The sequence below is a fragment of the Neovison vison genome, chromosome 6 (genome assembly GCF_020171115.1).
Source record: "Neovison vison isolate M4711 chromosome 6, ASM_NN_V1, whole genome shotgun sequence".
Classification (NCBI taxonomy): domain Eukaryota; kingdom Metazoa; phylum Chordata; class Mammalia; order Carnivora; family Mustelidae; genus Neogale; species Neogale vison.
In genome coordinates, this window is record NC_058096.1 from 122,770,197 (window position 1) to 122,784,433 (window position 14,237).

General features: G+C 38.0%; 1 protein-coding gene across 2 annotated transcripts in view; it reads left to right on the top strand.

Moving 5' to 3' along the window:
• Positions 1-11,447, top strand: part of IQCB1 (IQ motif containing B1) — a 64,840-nt gene extending 53,393 nt beyond the window's left edge. For both annotated transcript variants that reach the window (XM_044252240.1, XM_044252241.1), the window contains 2 exons: positions 9,869-10,025; positions 10,872-11,447. In XM_044252240.1, the coding sequence (XP_044108175.1) occupies positions 9,869-10,025; positions 10,872-11,101 (387 nt within the window). In that variant the 3' untranslated portion in view covers positions 11,102-11,447. The remainder of the gene's footprint in view (positions 1-9,868; positions 10,026-10,871) is intronic.
• Positions 11,448-14,237: the final 2,790 nt, after the last annotated feature.

Consider the following 14,237-nt stretch of genomic DNA (forward strand, 5'->3'; position numbering starts at 1 on the left):
TAACACGCCTCTTTCAGAATTAGACAGATCATCGAAGCAGAAAATCAATAAAGAAACAAGAGCATTGAACGACACATTGGACCAGATGGACCTCATAGATATATACAGAACATTCCACCCTAAAACAGCAGAATACTCATTCTTCTCAAGTGCACACGGAACCTTCTCCAGAATAGACCACATACTGGGTCACAAATCAGGACTCAGCCGATACCAAAAGACTGAGATTATTCCCTGCATATTCTCAGATCACAATGCTTTGAAACTGGAGCTCAATCACAAGGAAAAGTTCCGAAGGAACTCAAACACCTGGAAGCTAAAGACCACCTTGCTTAAGAATGCTTGGATCAACCAGGAGATCAAAGAAGAACTGAAACAATTCATGGAAACCAATGAGAATGAAGACACTTCGGTCCAAAACCTATGGGATACAGCAAAGGCGGTCCTAAGGGGAAAATATATAGCCATCCAAGCCTTGCTCAAAAAAATTGAAAAATCCAGAACACACCAGCTGTCTCTACACCTTAAAGAACTGGAGGATCAACAACAAATCAAACCAACTCCACACATAAGAAGGGAAATCATCAAGATTAGAGCTGAGATCAATGAGGGAGAAACCAGAGATACAGTAGAACGTATCAATGAAACTAGAAGCTGGTTTTTTGAAAGAATCAATAAGATCGATAAGCCACTGGCTACACTAATCCAAAAGAAAAGAGAGAAATCCCAAATTCATAAAATTATGAATGAAAGGGGAGAGATCACAACTAACACCAAGGAAGTAGAAACAATCATCAGAAGTTACTACGAACAGTTATATGCCAATAAGCTTAGCAACCTTGATGAAATGGATGCATTCCTGGAAAAATATAAACTACCAAAATTGAACCAGGAAGAAACCGACAACCTGAATAGACCGATATCTAATAACGAGATTGAAGCAGTGATCAAAAATCTCCCAAAAAACAAGAGCCCAGGACCTGACGGATTCCCTGGGGAATTCTACCAAACCTTCCAAGAAGAAATAACACCTATTCTCCTGAAGCTGTTTCAAAAAATTGAAGCAGAAGGAAAACTTCCAGACTCTTTCTATGAAGCCAGCATTACCCTGATCCCCAAACCAGGCAAGGACCATACCAAAAAGGAGAATTTCAGACCAATATCACTGATGAATATGGATGCTAAGATTCTCAACAAGATCCTAGCCAACAGGATCCAACAACACATTAAAAAGATTATCCACCATGATCAGGTGGGATTCATCCCTGGGCTACAAGGATGGTTCAACATTCGTAAATCAATCAATGTGATACAACAAATTAATAGGAGAAGAGAGAAGAACCACATGGTCCTCTCAATTGATGCAGAAAAAGCATTTGACAAAATCCAACATCCGTTCCTGATTAAAACGCTTCAAAGTATAGGGATAGAGGGAACATTCCTGAACCTCATCAAATCTATCTATGAAAGACCCACAGCAAATATCATCCTCAATGGGAAAAAGCTTGCAGCCTTCCCGTTGAGATCAGGAACAAGACAAGGATGCCCACTTTCACCACTCTTGTTCAACATAGTATTAGAAGTCCTAGCAACAGCAATCAGACAACAGAGAGAAATAAAAGGTATCCAAATTGGTAATGAAGAAGTCAAACTCTCTCTCTTCGCAGATGACATGATTCTTTATATGGAAAACCCAAAAGACTCCACCCCCAAACTACTAGAACTCATACAGCAATTCAGCAGCGTGGCAGGATACAAAGTCAATGTGCAGAAATCAGTGGCTTTCTTATACACTAACAAGGAAAATACAGAAAGGGAAATTAGAGAATCGATTCCATTTACTATAGCACCAAGAACCATAAGATACCTGGGAATAAACCTAACTAAAGAGGTAAAGGATCTATACTTGAGGAACTATAGAACACTCATGAAAGAAATTGAAGAAGACACAAAAAGATGGAAGACCATTCCATGCTCTTGGATCGGAAGAATAAACATCGTTAAAATGTCTATACTGCCTAGAGCAATCTATACTTTTAATGCCATTCCGATCAAAATTCCACCGGCATTCTTCAAAGAGCTGGAGCAAATAATCCTAAAATTTGTATGGAATCAGAAGAGACCCCGAATCGCTAAGGAAACGTTGAAAAACAAAAATAAAGCTGGCGGCATCACCTTACCTGATTTCAAGCTTTATTACAAAGCTGTGATCACCAAGACAGCATGGTACTGGCATAAAAACAGACACATAGACCAGTGGAACAGAGTAGAGAGCCCTGATATGGACCCTCAACTCTATGGTCAATTAATCTTCGACAAAACAGGAAAAAATATACAGTGGAAAAAAGACAGTCTCTTCAATAAATGGTGCTGGGAAAACTGGACAGCTATATGTAGAAGAATGAAACTCGACCATTCTCTTACACCGTACACAAAGATCAACTCAAAATGGATAAAAGACCTCAACGTGAGACAGGAATCTATCAGAATCTTAGAGGAGAACATAGGCAGTAATCTCTTCGATATCAGCCACAGCAACTTCTTTCAAGATACGTCTCCAAAGGCAAAGGAAACAAAAGCGAAAATAGACTTCTGGGACTTCATCAAAATCAAAAGCTTCTGCACAGCAAAGGAAACAGTCAAAAAAACAAAGAGGCAACCCACGGAATGGGAGAAGATATTTGCAAATGACAGTACAGACAAAAGGTTGATATCCAGGATCTATAATGAACTCCTCAAACTCAACACACACGAAACAGACAAACACATCAAAAAATGGGCAGAAGATATGAACAGACACTTCTCCAATCAAGAAATACAAATGGCTATCAGACACATGAAAAAATGTTCATCATCATTAGCCCTCAGGGAGATTCAAATTAAAACCACATTGAGATATCACCTTACACCAGTTAGAATGGCCAAAATTAACAAAACAGGAAACAACATGTGTTGGAGAGGATGTGGAGAAAGGGGAACCCTCTTACACTGTTGGTGGGAATGCAAGTTGGTGCAGCCTCTTTGGAGAACAGTGTGGAGATTCCTCAAGAAATTAAAAATAGAGCTTCCCTACGACCCTGCAATTGCACTCCTGGGTATTTACCCCAAAGATACAGATGTCGTGAAAAGAAGGGCCATCTGTACCCCAATGTTTATAGCAGCAATGGCCACAGTCGCCAAACTATGGAAAGAACCAAGATGCCCTTCAACGGATGAATGGATAAGGAAGATGTGGTCCATATACACTATGGAGTATTATGCCTCCATCAGAAAGGACGAATATCCAACTTTTGTAGCAACATGGACGGGACTGGAAGAGATTATGCTGAGTGAAATCAGTCAAGCAGAGAGAGTCAATTATCATATGGTTTCACTCATTTGTGGAGCATAACCAATAGCATGGAGGACAAGGGGCGTTAGAGAGTAGTAGGGAATTTGGGTAAATTGGAAGGGGAGGTGAACCATGAGAGACTATGGACTCTGAAAAACAGTCTGAGGGGTTTGAAGTGGCGGGGGTGTGGGAGGTTGGGGTACCAGGTGGTGGGTATTATAGAGGGCACAGCTTGCATGGAGCACTGGGTGTGGTGAAAAAATAATGAATACTGTTTTTCTGAAAATAAATAAATTGGGAAAAAAAAAAAAAAAAAAAAGGCGGCTCAAATCAAAGACCTCAGGTGATAAGTAATTAGTAAAAGAACAAGCTAAACCCAAAGTAAATAGAAGAAAGGAAATAATAAAGATTAGAGTAAAATTAACAAAATAGGAAATAAAGACAATAGAAAAAATTAGTAAAACTTAGTTATTTAAGAGGATCAATAAAATTGATAAACCTGTAGCCAGACTAATCAGGAGAAAGAAGAGATACAAATTACCACTGTCAGGGATAAGAATGGTGACTTCCTTGTAGACACTACAGGTGTTCATGGATAATAAGGGAATATTATAATAACTTTATATGCCAATAAACTTGATACATCTCATGAAATAAATTCCTTTAAAGATAGAAGTACCTAAGCTTACCCAAGAAAAAAGAGATAAAATGAATAGCCCCGTATCTACAAAGGTAACAAATTGTTAAAAACCTCTCTCAGGGGACGCCTGGGTGGCTCAGTTGGTTGGGCAGCTGCCTTCGGCTCAGGTCATGATCCCAGCGTCCTGGGATCGAGTCCCACGTCGGGCTCCTTGCTCGGCGGGGAGCCTGCTTCTCCCTCTGCCTCTGCCTGTGCTTGCTCTCTCTCCCTCTCTCTCTGACAAATAAATAAATAAAATCTTTAAAAAAAACAAAACAAAACAAAAAAAAAACCTCTCTCAGGAACAACTCCAGGACTAGATTGCTTCTATGGTGAATTTAAGGAGGAAATAATGCCAATTTTATATAAAATCTATCAAATTGAAGGAGAGGAAATACTTCTCAGCTCATTTTATAAGACCAGCCTTACTCTGACACCATAACCAGAAACATGACAAGCAAAGAATTTCAGAATAATATTTTTCATGCCTAGATGAAAGAATTTTAAACAAAATTATAGTAAGTTGAATTAGTAATATATTAAAAAGTTAATACATCATGGGTTTATCTCAGGGATACAGAACTATTTTAACCTTTGAAAATCAGTTAATGTAATTCACCATATCAACAGACTAAGAAAAACAATATCATGTAAATACATGCAAATAAATCTCAGCAAAGTAAGAATAGAAGGAAACTTCCTCCATGTCAAAAAAATATCTACAGCTGATAATGATAAAAGACTGGATGCTTCTTTCCTAAAATCAGGAACAAGACAGGATATCATCCAGTACAATCAAAATCCCAGCAGGTTTTTTTTTTTTCTGTCTGTCTTTTTTTATTATTATTAACATATAATGTATTACTTATTTCAGGGGTACAGGTCTGTGGTTCATCACTCTTACACAACACACAGCACTCACTACAACACATACCCTCCCCAGTGTCTATCACCCAGCCCCCCACCCCTTCCACCCTCCTCCACTCCAACAACCTTCAGTTCATTTCCTGAGATTAAGAGTCTCTTTGTCTTCCTTTCTGGTTTTGTCTTATTTTATCTTTTTCTCTTTTCCCCTATGATCCTCTGCCTTGTTTCTCAAATTGCACATATCAGTGAGATCACATGATAATTGTCTTTCTCTGATTGATTTATTTTGCGTTGCATAATATTCAGTTGTGTATATATACACCACATCTTCTTTATCCATTCATCTGTAGATGGACATCTGGGTTCTTTCCATAGTTTAGCTATTGTGGACATTGCCGCTATAAACATTGGGTTGCAGGTGCCCCTTTGGATTACTACATTTATGTCTTTGGGGTAAATACCCAGCAGTTTGTTTTTTGTTCTGTTTTGTTTTGTTTTAGTAGAAATTGACACAGTATAAAATTTGTATGGAAATGCAAAGGACCTAGAAAAGGTAAAATGATTACAAAAAAGAACAAAATTGAAGGCTACCACTACCTGATTTCATTAGCTATACAGCTATAGTAGGCAAAACAGTGATACTGATGTGAAGATTTAAAAAAAATATATCAGTGAAACAAAATCCAATCCAAATGTAAACCCACATACATGGCCAACTGATTTTTTTTTTTAAGATTTTTTATTTATTTATTTGACAGAGAGAGATGACAAGCAGGCAGAGAGAGGGGAGGAAGCAGGCCCCCTGCTGAGCAGAGAGCCCGATGCGGGGCTCGATCCCAGGACCCTGGGATCATAACCTGAGCTGAAGGCAGTGGCTTAACCCACTGAGCCACTCAGGTGCCCCTGGCCAACTGATTATTGACAGAGGTACACAGTTAATGTGTGGAGAAACTGGATATCCATATGTTAAAAAAAATGAACTGGGATCTCCATATTGCATTATATATAAAACTTAAAATGGATCATGGACTTCAATGGCAAATGTAAAATTATATAAAACTTTTAGAAGAAAACATTAGAGAAACATCATGACCTTTGATTGGGCAGAAATAAAATACAACAATAGCATAATCTATAAATTTTAGAAGAAAACATTAGAGAAACATCATGGCCTTTGGGCAGAAATTAAATATAACAATAGCATAATCTATAAATGAAAAATTGATAAATTGGATTTCATCAAAATTTTTAACTTCAAAAGACATGGTAATACAATTTAAAAAAATATTGGGGAAAATATATTTGCCAAGCATGTATCTGGTAAAGGACTAGAATCCAGAATATAGAACACATTCTCAAAACTCAGCAATAAAAAAATAAAGCAAAGCAATTTTTTTAATGAGTAAAAGATTTGAACAGATGCTTCACCGAAAGATGTGGCAAATATGTGAAAAGATACATCATTGGTCAATAAAGGAAATAAAAACTTAAACCACAGTAAGAACCTTCTCCAGCTGTTAAGATGTCTAAAAAGTTGGCCATATCAAAGGTTAGCAAGTGTGTGGAGGAACTATAGTTCTCTTATATACTGCTGATGGGAATGTAAAATGGTGCAGCCCCTTTGGAAACAGTTCGCCAGCTTCTTTTTTTTTTTAAATATTTTATTTATTTATTTATTTGAGAGATAGACAGTGAGAGAGAGCATGAGCAAGGAGAAGGTCAGAGAGCGAAGCAGACTCCCCATGGAGCTGGGAGCCTGATGTGGGACTCGATCCCGGGACTCCGGGATCACGACCTGAGCCGAAGGCAGTCGTCCAACCAACTGAGCCACCCAGGTGTCCCAGTTCGCCAGCTTCTTAAAAAGTTAAGCATATATCTGTCATGTGTTTCAGCTATCCCAGTCTTAAGTATTTATCCATGAGGAAAAGAAATACATGACCATCTAAGCATTTGTACATGAATGCTCATAGCCAAAAACTAGAAATAACCCAAGCATCCATCAAAAGATAGATAAACAAGTTGTGGTATATCCGTGCAATGGAATACTAACCCACAATATAAAGGAATGAATCACTGATAAACACAGCAACATAGATGAATCTCAAGGTAATTATGCTACATGAAAGAAACCAGGCAATATATACTTGTATTATTTAATTTATATGAACTATAAGAATATAAACTAATCTATAGAGTAACAGAAAGTCAGTGGTTGTTTGGAGATGGGAGAATGAGGACTGAAGGATTATAAAAGGGCAGTGAATGGATAAGGAAGATGTGGTCCATATACACTATGGAGTATTATGCCTTCATCAGAAAGGACGAGTACCCAACTTTTGTAGCAACATGGACGGGACTGGAAGAGATTATGCTGAGTGAAATAAGTCAAGCAGAGAGAGTCAATTATCATATGGTTTCACTTATTTGTGGAGCATAACAAAAAGCATGGAGGACATGGGGAGTTAGAGAGAAGGGGGTTGGGGTAAATTGGAAGGGGAGGTGAATCATGAGAGACTATGGACTCTGAAAAACAATCTGAGGGGTTTGAAGTGGCGGGGGCGGGGGTGGGAGGTCGGGGAACCAGGTGGTGGGTATTATAGAGGGCACAGATTGCATGGAGCACTAGGTGTGGTGAAAAAATAATGATACTGTTATGCTGAAAATAAATAAATGAGAAAAAAAAAAGGGCAGTGAGACTTCTGGTGGTGGTAGATGTTCATTATCCTGATTGTGGTAATTGCACAAATGTTTACATAGGTCAAAGCTTATCAAGTTGTACAGTTTTGATAATTATAGTTTATTCTGTTTCAGTTTTACCTCAATAAAGCTATATGTTAAAATTTTTTATTTAACCTAAATGTCGGGGGAAGGGCCTTTTTCCCAACAAATGGATCATTGGTTTCTAAGGTCTATAGAGAAGATGGTATTGCTTTAGAAATGTTAGAGTTATAAATCTAATCCCTTTTATAAAAATAACATACTCAGGCCACACACATGTACATCAAGAAATTCTGAATCAGTAAGTTTGGTGTGGCCTCATGTTCTGTTCTTTGAATTTATTTATTTTAATTGTAAAATATATAAAACATAAAAATTACTATTTTAATCATTTTAAGTGTGTAGTTCCCTGGAATTTTACATTGGTGTGCAACCATCACCACCATTCATCTTCAAAACGTTTTTCACTTTGCAAAACTGAAATTCATACCCATTAACCACTAATTTCCCATTCTTCCCGCCCACCAACTCTAGGAAACCGCTGTTCTCCTTTCTGTATTTATAAATTAGACTATGCTGAGTATCTCATATGAGTGAAATCAGACATTATTTATCCTTTTGTGACTGACTTATTTCATTTAGTCTGATGTCCTCAAGTTTCATCCACATCGTATGTTAGAATTTTTTAAGTTTGGATAATAACTCCATTGTAAGTATATACACCATTTTGTTTATCCATTCATCTACTGATGGATACTTGGGTTGCTTCCACCTTTTGGCTGTGTGAATAATGTTGCCTTGAATACGGATATACAAATATCTATTCATGTCACTGTTCAAATTTGGGGGGCCATATACCAAGAAGTGGAATTGCTAAATCATATAGTAATTCTATTTCCGGTTTTTTGAGGAGCCTCCATACTATTTTCCAAAGCACTGAACCACTTTACTTCAAGCAGCACACAGGGGTTCTAATTTTTCCACCTCCTCGCCTTTTGTTATTTTCACATCCTAAGGGCTGGCTGTGTAGTGTTATATCATTGTGAATGGATTTGTATTTCCCTAATGATTAGTGATTTTGAGCATCTTTTATTAGCCTTTTGAGTATCTTCTTTTTTAATTTACATTCAACTTAGTTTACATATAGTATATTACCTTCTTCGGAGAAATGTCTATTAAAGTTCCTTTTTTTTTTAAATCAGGTTGTTTGGGTTTTTTGATTACGGAGTTTTAGGAGTTATCTATATATTCTGGATATTAATCTTTTTCAGATATGGGATTTGCAAAGATTTTCTCCCATTGTGTGTTATCCTTTTACTCTATTCACAGTATCCTTTTTTTTTTTTTTCACAGTATCCTTTGATGCACAGAATTTTTAAATTTTGAATGTATTTCAATTTGTCTGTTTTCCTTTTGTTGTATCTGTGCCTTCATTGTCATATTCAAGAAATGGCCAAACCTAATGTCATGAAGCTTTTCTCTTATCTTTTCTTCTAAGAGTTTTATAGTTTTATCTTTTACATTTAGGTCTTTGAGCTCTCTCTTTTTTAAATGCATTATTTATGATTTTGATGCATTCTCCTGTTTAAAAAAGAAGTACTGCTTTAGTCATACTCAGGTGCTGCTGTTTAAGATTCTGTGGCTGAAAAGTGAGATGTTACCTGGAATGGGACTCCATCCCAGACCAGAGCCATGGAATATTTGAGAAGATGTGATGTCAGAAGGTTTATCAGTTTCAGAGTTAAAATTTTCTTATTTTTGTCTAAATTAATTTCCCATTAAAGTAACTGTGTGGCCAAAGGACAGTGGTCCTTTGGCTATTCTGTCCCTTGTTCTCTGAAACCAGAAGCAATCGTAACATTATGGTTTAAATAAGTTTAGGAGTGGGGGTGAGATAAAAAGTAACATAGCCTGTCAGGTGGGTTCTGAAACAAGAGATTGGCCTTGTTACTCCTGTTCCAGGCCAGTATCTTTACTGAACCATTTGTAGCTTTCACTATGATCTCTCAGTCTTAACTCTTCTCCCAGAATTCCAATGTGTGAGGAAGTGAGGTGTAGGATCATACCAGGAAGAAACTACCCCCTGAATTTTCATGTAAATCTGCTTTTAAAAGACTATTTAATGCTTGCACAAGAGTACAACGTAGAAATCAATTGTGAGATTCAATGGATAGGGTGAGAGACAGCTAAGCATTCTTGGATCTCGACTAAATAGTTGGGCAAAACATATGTGTGTGTATGCTCTGTGATAATTTTTTTGTCTTTGTTTTCAGAGCTCTCAGATGTCAGATGTGACCAGCAGAGAGCTCCATTCCCAAGCTCAAGAACAACTGCAACACTACCTTATGGGCAGGGCCCTAGAAGAGAGAGCCCAGCAGCACAGGGAGGCTCTGATGGCTCAGATCAGCACCAACATTGAACAGTTAATGAGTATGTGCTCATTCCATTTTTGTTTCCTAAAATGAACAACCTGTGGAAGATTTTGTGACATCCAAAATCTTCAGAAGGAAAATATCATTTAATGGTTTTTTAGCCTATCTCTTGTCTTCAGAAATTTCTAGATCCAGAACATGCCAGCACATGATCTTTTCAAATAACGCAGATTTCATAAACTTTTGACTGCTTCTCCCAGCCTTGCTGTCCTTCATAGGTATCAACTCAGACAACAGTAAAGATGCTGAGCCCTACTAGCCCGATTCTGTTGTGTAGTCTTAAAATCTTTTGATCATATTTTAGAAGTAGATGATGACAGTAGTTACTGTGCCATTTTATAATTTTTGCAAAAGTTAATCTCCTCACAACCACAGGTACATTCAGGGAGAGATCTCATCCATGAAGCCACAATGCTTCAGTCCACCTGTGAAACACTTTTAGTATATATGGAGGCGAGAAGGCCAGAGTCCTCTATTTAGTAATGGTACTAAATAATGGTAATTTCAAATTTTGTATTTTTCAGTAGATAGGTGGCTGTAACTGAGCTTCCCATATATGCAGTGGGGTTCTGCTATATGTTAAAAATTCATGTTCTTTAAATTATCTGAAAAAAACCCTACATCTTTTTAAATTTTCTTTTAAGCATTATGGGGGGGTGGACATTTGCTGCCAGCCACACCTACAACTTGTGAATAGTCAAATGCTATCTATAGCTAGCAATGATAATAGATTCAGAGTTGAAACCCTGTCCCTGCCTACTCTAGCAGAGTTCCAATTCTATAGTTTCCTACATGTATGGTACAGAGCTCTTCTACTCACCTTTTTATTTTCTGTTCACTACAGAGGCACCAAGTCTGAAGGAAGCAGAAGGGAAAGAACCTGAGCTCTTCCTCAGTAGATCCAGGCCTGTGGCAGCCAAGGCCAAGCAGGTCCATCTCACCACCCTGAAGCATATACAAGCACCTTGGTGGAAGAAGCTTGGGGAAGAAGCAGGAGATGAGATTGATGTCCCAAAGGATGAGTTTAGTATAGAATTAGGAACTTTATTCATTGGTGGAACCAAACCCCCTTAGGGAGCTACCCAGAGAAATGCCACAAATCCTTTATCACAGGAGATTATATTGGTTCTGCCTCTGGCATACTAGTAGACTAGAACTATCCTAACTCATGGTTTTCCAGAGAATCCTCTCCAAATAAGATTTGCAGGCAGTAAGCAAAGAGTTGTCTTCTACCACTATTTCAGTTCTCTTTTCCTTTTTCTACATGACCATTCCTGGCCACACATACAAATTAGTGTGGCTTTTGTTGTGGAACTAACCTCAGCGTGGCATTCTATTGCTTATATGAAATGGGGTATTTGTTTTGTTTTTGCTGTTTTCCTACTAAAGTTGTTTTCTAAATAAATATTTTCAACAATTATTTTGAAAAACTTGTCAGGGTTACTTCAACTTTTCATATTTGTTACTGGAATTCATATTGTTCTACTAATATAAGAAGGGTTCTCTGAGCCTTTATTAAGGGGAGAGAAGGAAAAGAAGGGTACTTCACTATTTCCCATCAAACAGTCGTTGAACTCATTGTATATCTTCTTATTTATAAAAGAACTACATTTTTTTTAAAAACCTAGGATTCAGCCCAAGAAAAAAGTCCTTCAGATAAAATTCTGTTAACTGTGAAAATTATATAACTCATTGGTTCCCTTTGTTTTATCTCCTGTAAATCTCAAAGCTAAATACAATGTTTAACTTCTGTTATGATCCTAGGTACCTACATAGTTATTTGGTTCCAACCTAATACTTTCTGATTTTTCCTATTTATCTTTAATTTTTTTTAAAGATTTTATTTATTTATTTGACAGAGAGAGAGATAGCAAGAGAGGGAACACAAGCAGGAGAAGCAGGAGAGGAAGAAATAGGCTTCCTAATGAGCAGGGAGCCCAATTCTGGGCTCAATCCCAGGACCGTGGGATCATGACTCGAGCCAAAGGCAGCTGCTTAACCAAGTGAGCCACCCAGGTGCTCCATCTTTAATTGTGTTTTAATACCAGAAGTTGCTGCTTTTTTTTTTCAGAAGCTACTTTTATTTGTGTTTGTAACAATGTGGATTTTAAGTTAAATACAATTAACAAGTCATGGACTCAATACTGTAAGGAACCTGGAGGGTACTTTTTTTAATAAATGAGTGAAAGTACCAGTATTTCTGGATGGGAAGACCAAGTAGTATAATGTCCAGTCCTTCAAAATTGAGTTTAGTAAAATTCTAGTTAGTATCCTAATGTAGTTATTATTAATAGTTGGGAAAGAAATGTCTATAATTCATCTCTGATAATCAGATGGAAGTTCTGGTTTCACTGAGAATGTAGAAAGCTACATGAAAATGTTGTTCCCATGTTAAAAAAAAATGCCAGATAATCTACAAAAATAATTTTTCCTCAGCCTGTCTCATAGTTGAGGCCTCAAAACAGCCAAGTAAATTGAGATGGACTCAGTATCTGTGAAATGAAATCTTTTTTTTTTTTAAGATTTTATTTATTTATTTGTCAGAGAGAGCATAAGCAAGGGAGCAGCAGGTGGAGGAAGAAGAAAAAGCAGGCTCCTCACTGAGTAAGGAACTCGATGTGGGACTTGATCCCAGGACCCTGGGATCATGACCTGAGCCAAAGGCAGCCACTTAACCAACTGAGTCACTCAGATGTCTCAGCTATTTCATCTTTAGTAGAGCACAGGAGACAAAGGTAGCTGGATAAGAAATCAGTTAAGCAGGGTAGCGGGGCTGAAGAGACACCATTTGAGGTGCTGGCAAATGTGATAGGCTGGTACTGGGTGACATGATCAAGGCCTGCCTGCTTTCCCAAACCCTTCTCTTAAAAGCCTTGGGCCCCTAGAGCAGGGCAGTAAGCCCTCTTAACCTCAAGGCCCAGAGAAAATTACACTGCATTTAAGGAAGAAAGAGAAATAAAAACTGTCTGTTTCTGAGGATGGAATAGGAAACACTCTAGCCACAGACACATGCTACAGGAGGGATGGAAACAAAATTCCTCTCCTGAAAGACTGACAAGAAATCATCATAGTCCCAGAAATCCTACACAATAAAAAGCAGATATCTGCTAATGCTGGGGAGGAAACTTGCCTGCCAAAGACCACCACAGATAATGACTGCCATGGGATAGAAGAATAGGAATCCTGACAAAGCCCCACCTTCAATCACAGGAAGAAGAAATCTGCTTAAGATTTAGGCTAGATCAAGACAATACAATACCCATGTCCCAAAAACTAGCCTAGCACCAAATAATAAGTGTTTATTATTTGGTAATAAGAATGGCAGTTTATCACCAGCATGGAGAGAAACCTCTGTGGCAAAGGCATACAGGGATAGCTAAAAGTAGAGGGTGGAGTTAGAACACTGAAAAACCTTCAAGCTTCCCAGATCCCACTCTAAACACAAGGTAACAGCAATTTAAAAAATAATTAAATCATTAAACAAAAACAATTTTTTTAAAGCAATTAAAAAATAATTTTAAGTCTGTGGTATATTGAAGATTAAAAAAAAAAAAAATGCTGGTTCCTGCAGGTGACCATGTGGTTACACTGGTGGGGTAGTTGGGTGAGGGAAATGGTGCCTGCCAGCTGGTTTGTTCCTGGCTAAGTTCCTCAGTAAAGTCTGAGATCAATAAGTATCTCCCATATGCCCCAGAGTGTTTTTCAAAGGCTGTTTCTATGCTATCCCCATGGGCTGTTTTAAAGGTGGGGACTCAGCTTCCTATCGCCCTCTGGGCTCTCCCAGAAGGGAGCTGATTTCTTAACGGTCCAGGCTTTATGTCTCACTGGTTGTAAGAACTCATGAAATTCAGCCTTTCTAATTTTTTTTTTAAAGATTTTATGTATTTATTTGACAGAGAGAAATCACAAGTAGATGGAGAGGTAGGCAGAGAGAGAGAGGGAAGCAGGCTCCCTGCTGAGCAGAGAGCCCGATGCTGGACTCGATCCCTGGACCCTGAGATCATGACCTGAGCCGAAGGCAGCAGCTTAACCCACTGAGCCACCCAGGCGCCCAGCCTTTCTAATTTTTAAAGCCAAATGCTATGAGGATTTTCTTCCTTGCGCAGACTCCTTTGTGTGATAGTCTGTTTTTTACCTTCTGTGTACCCATAGTTCCCTTCCTCCTGTGGTGGACCCACTGGGTTTAGCTCTTCACCATATCTCCACCCTT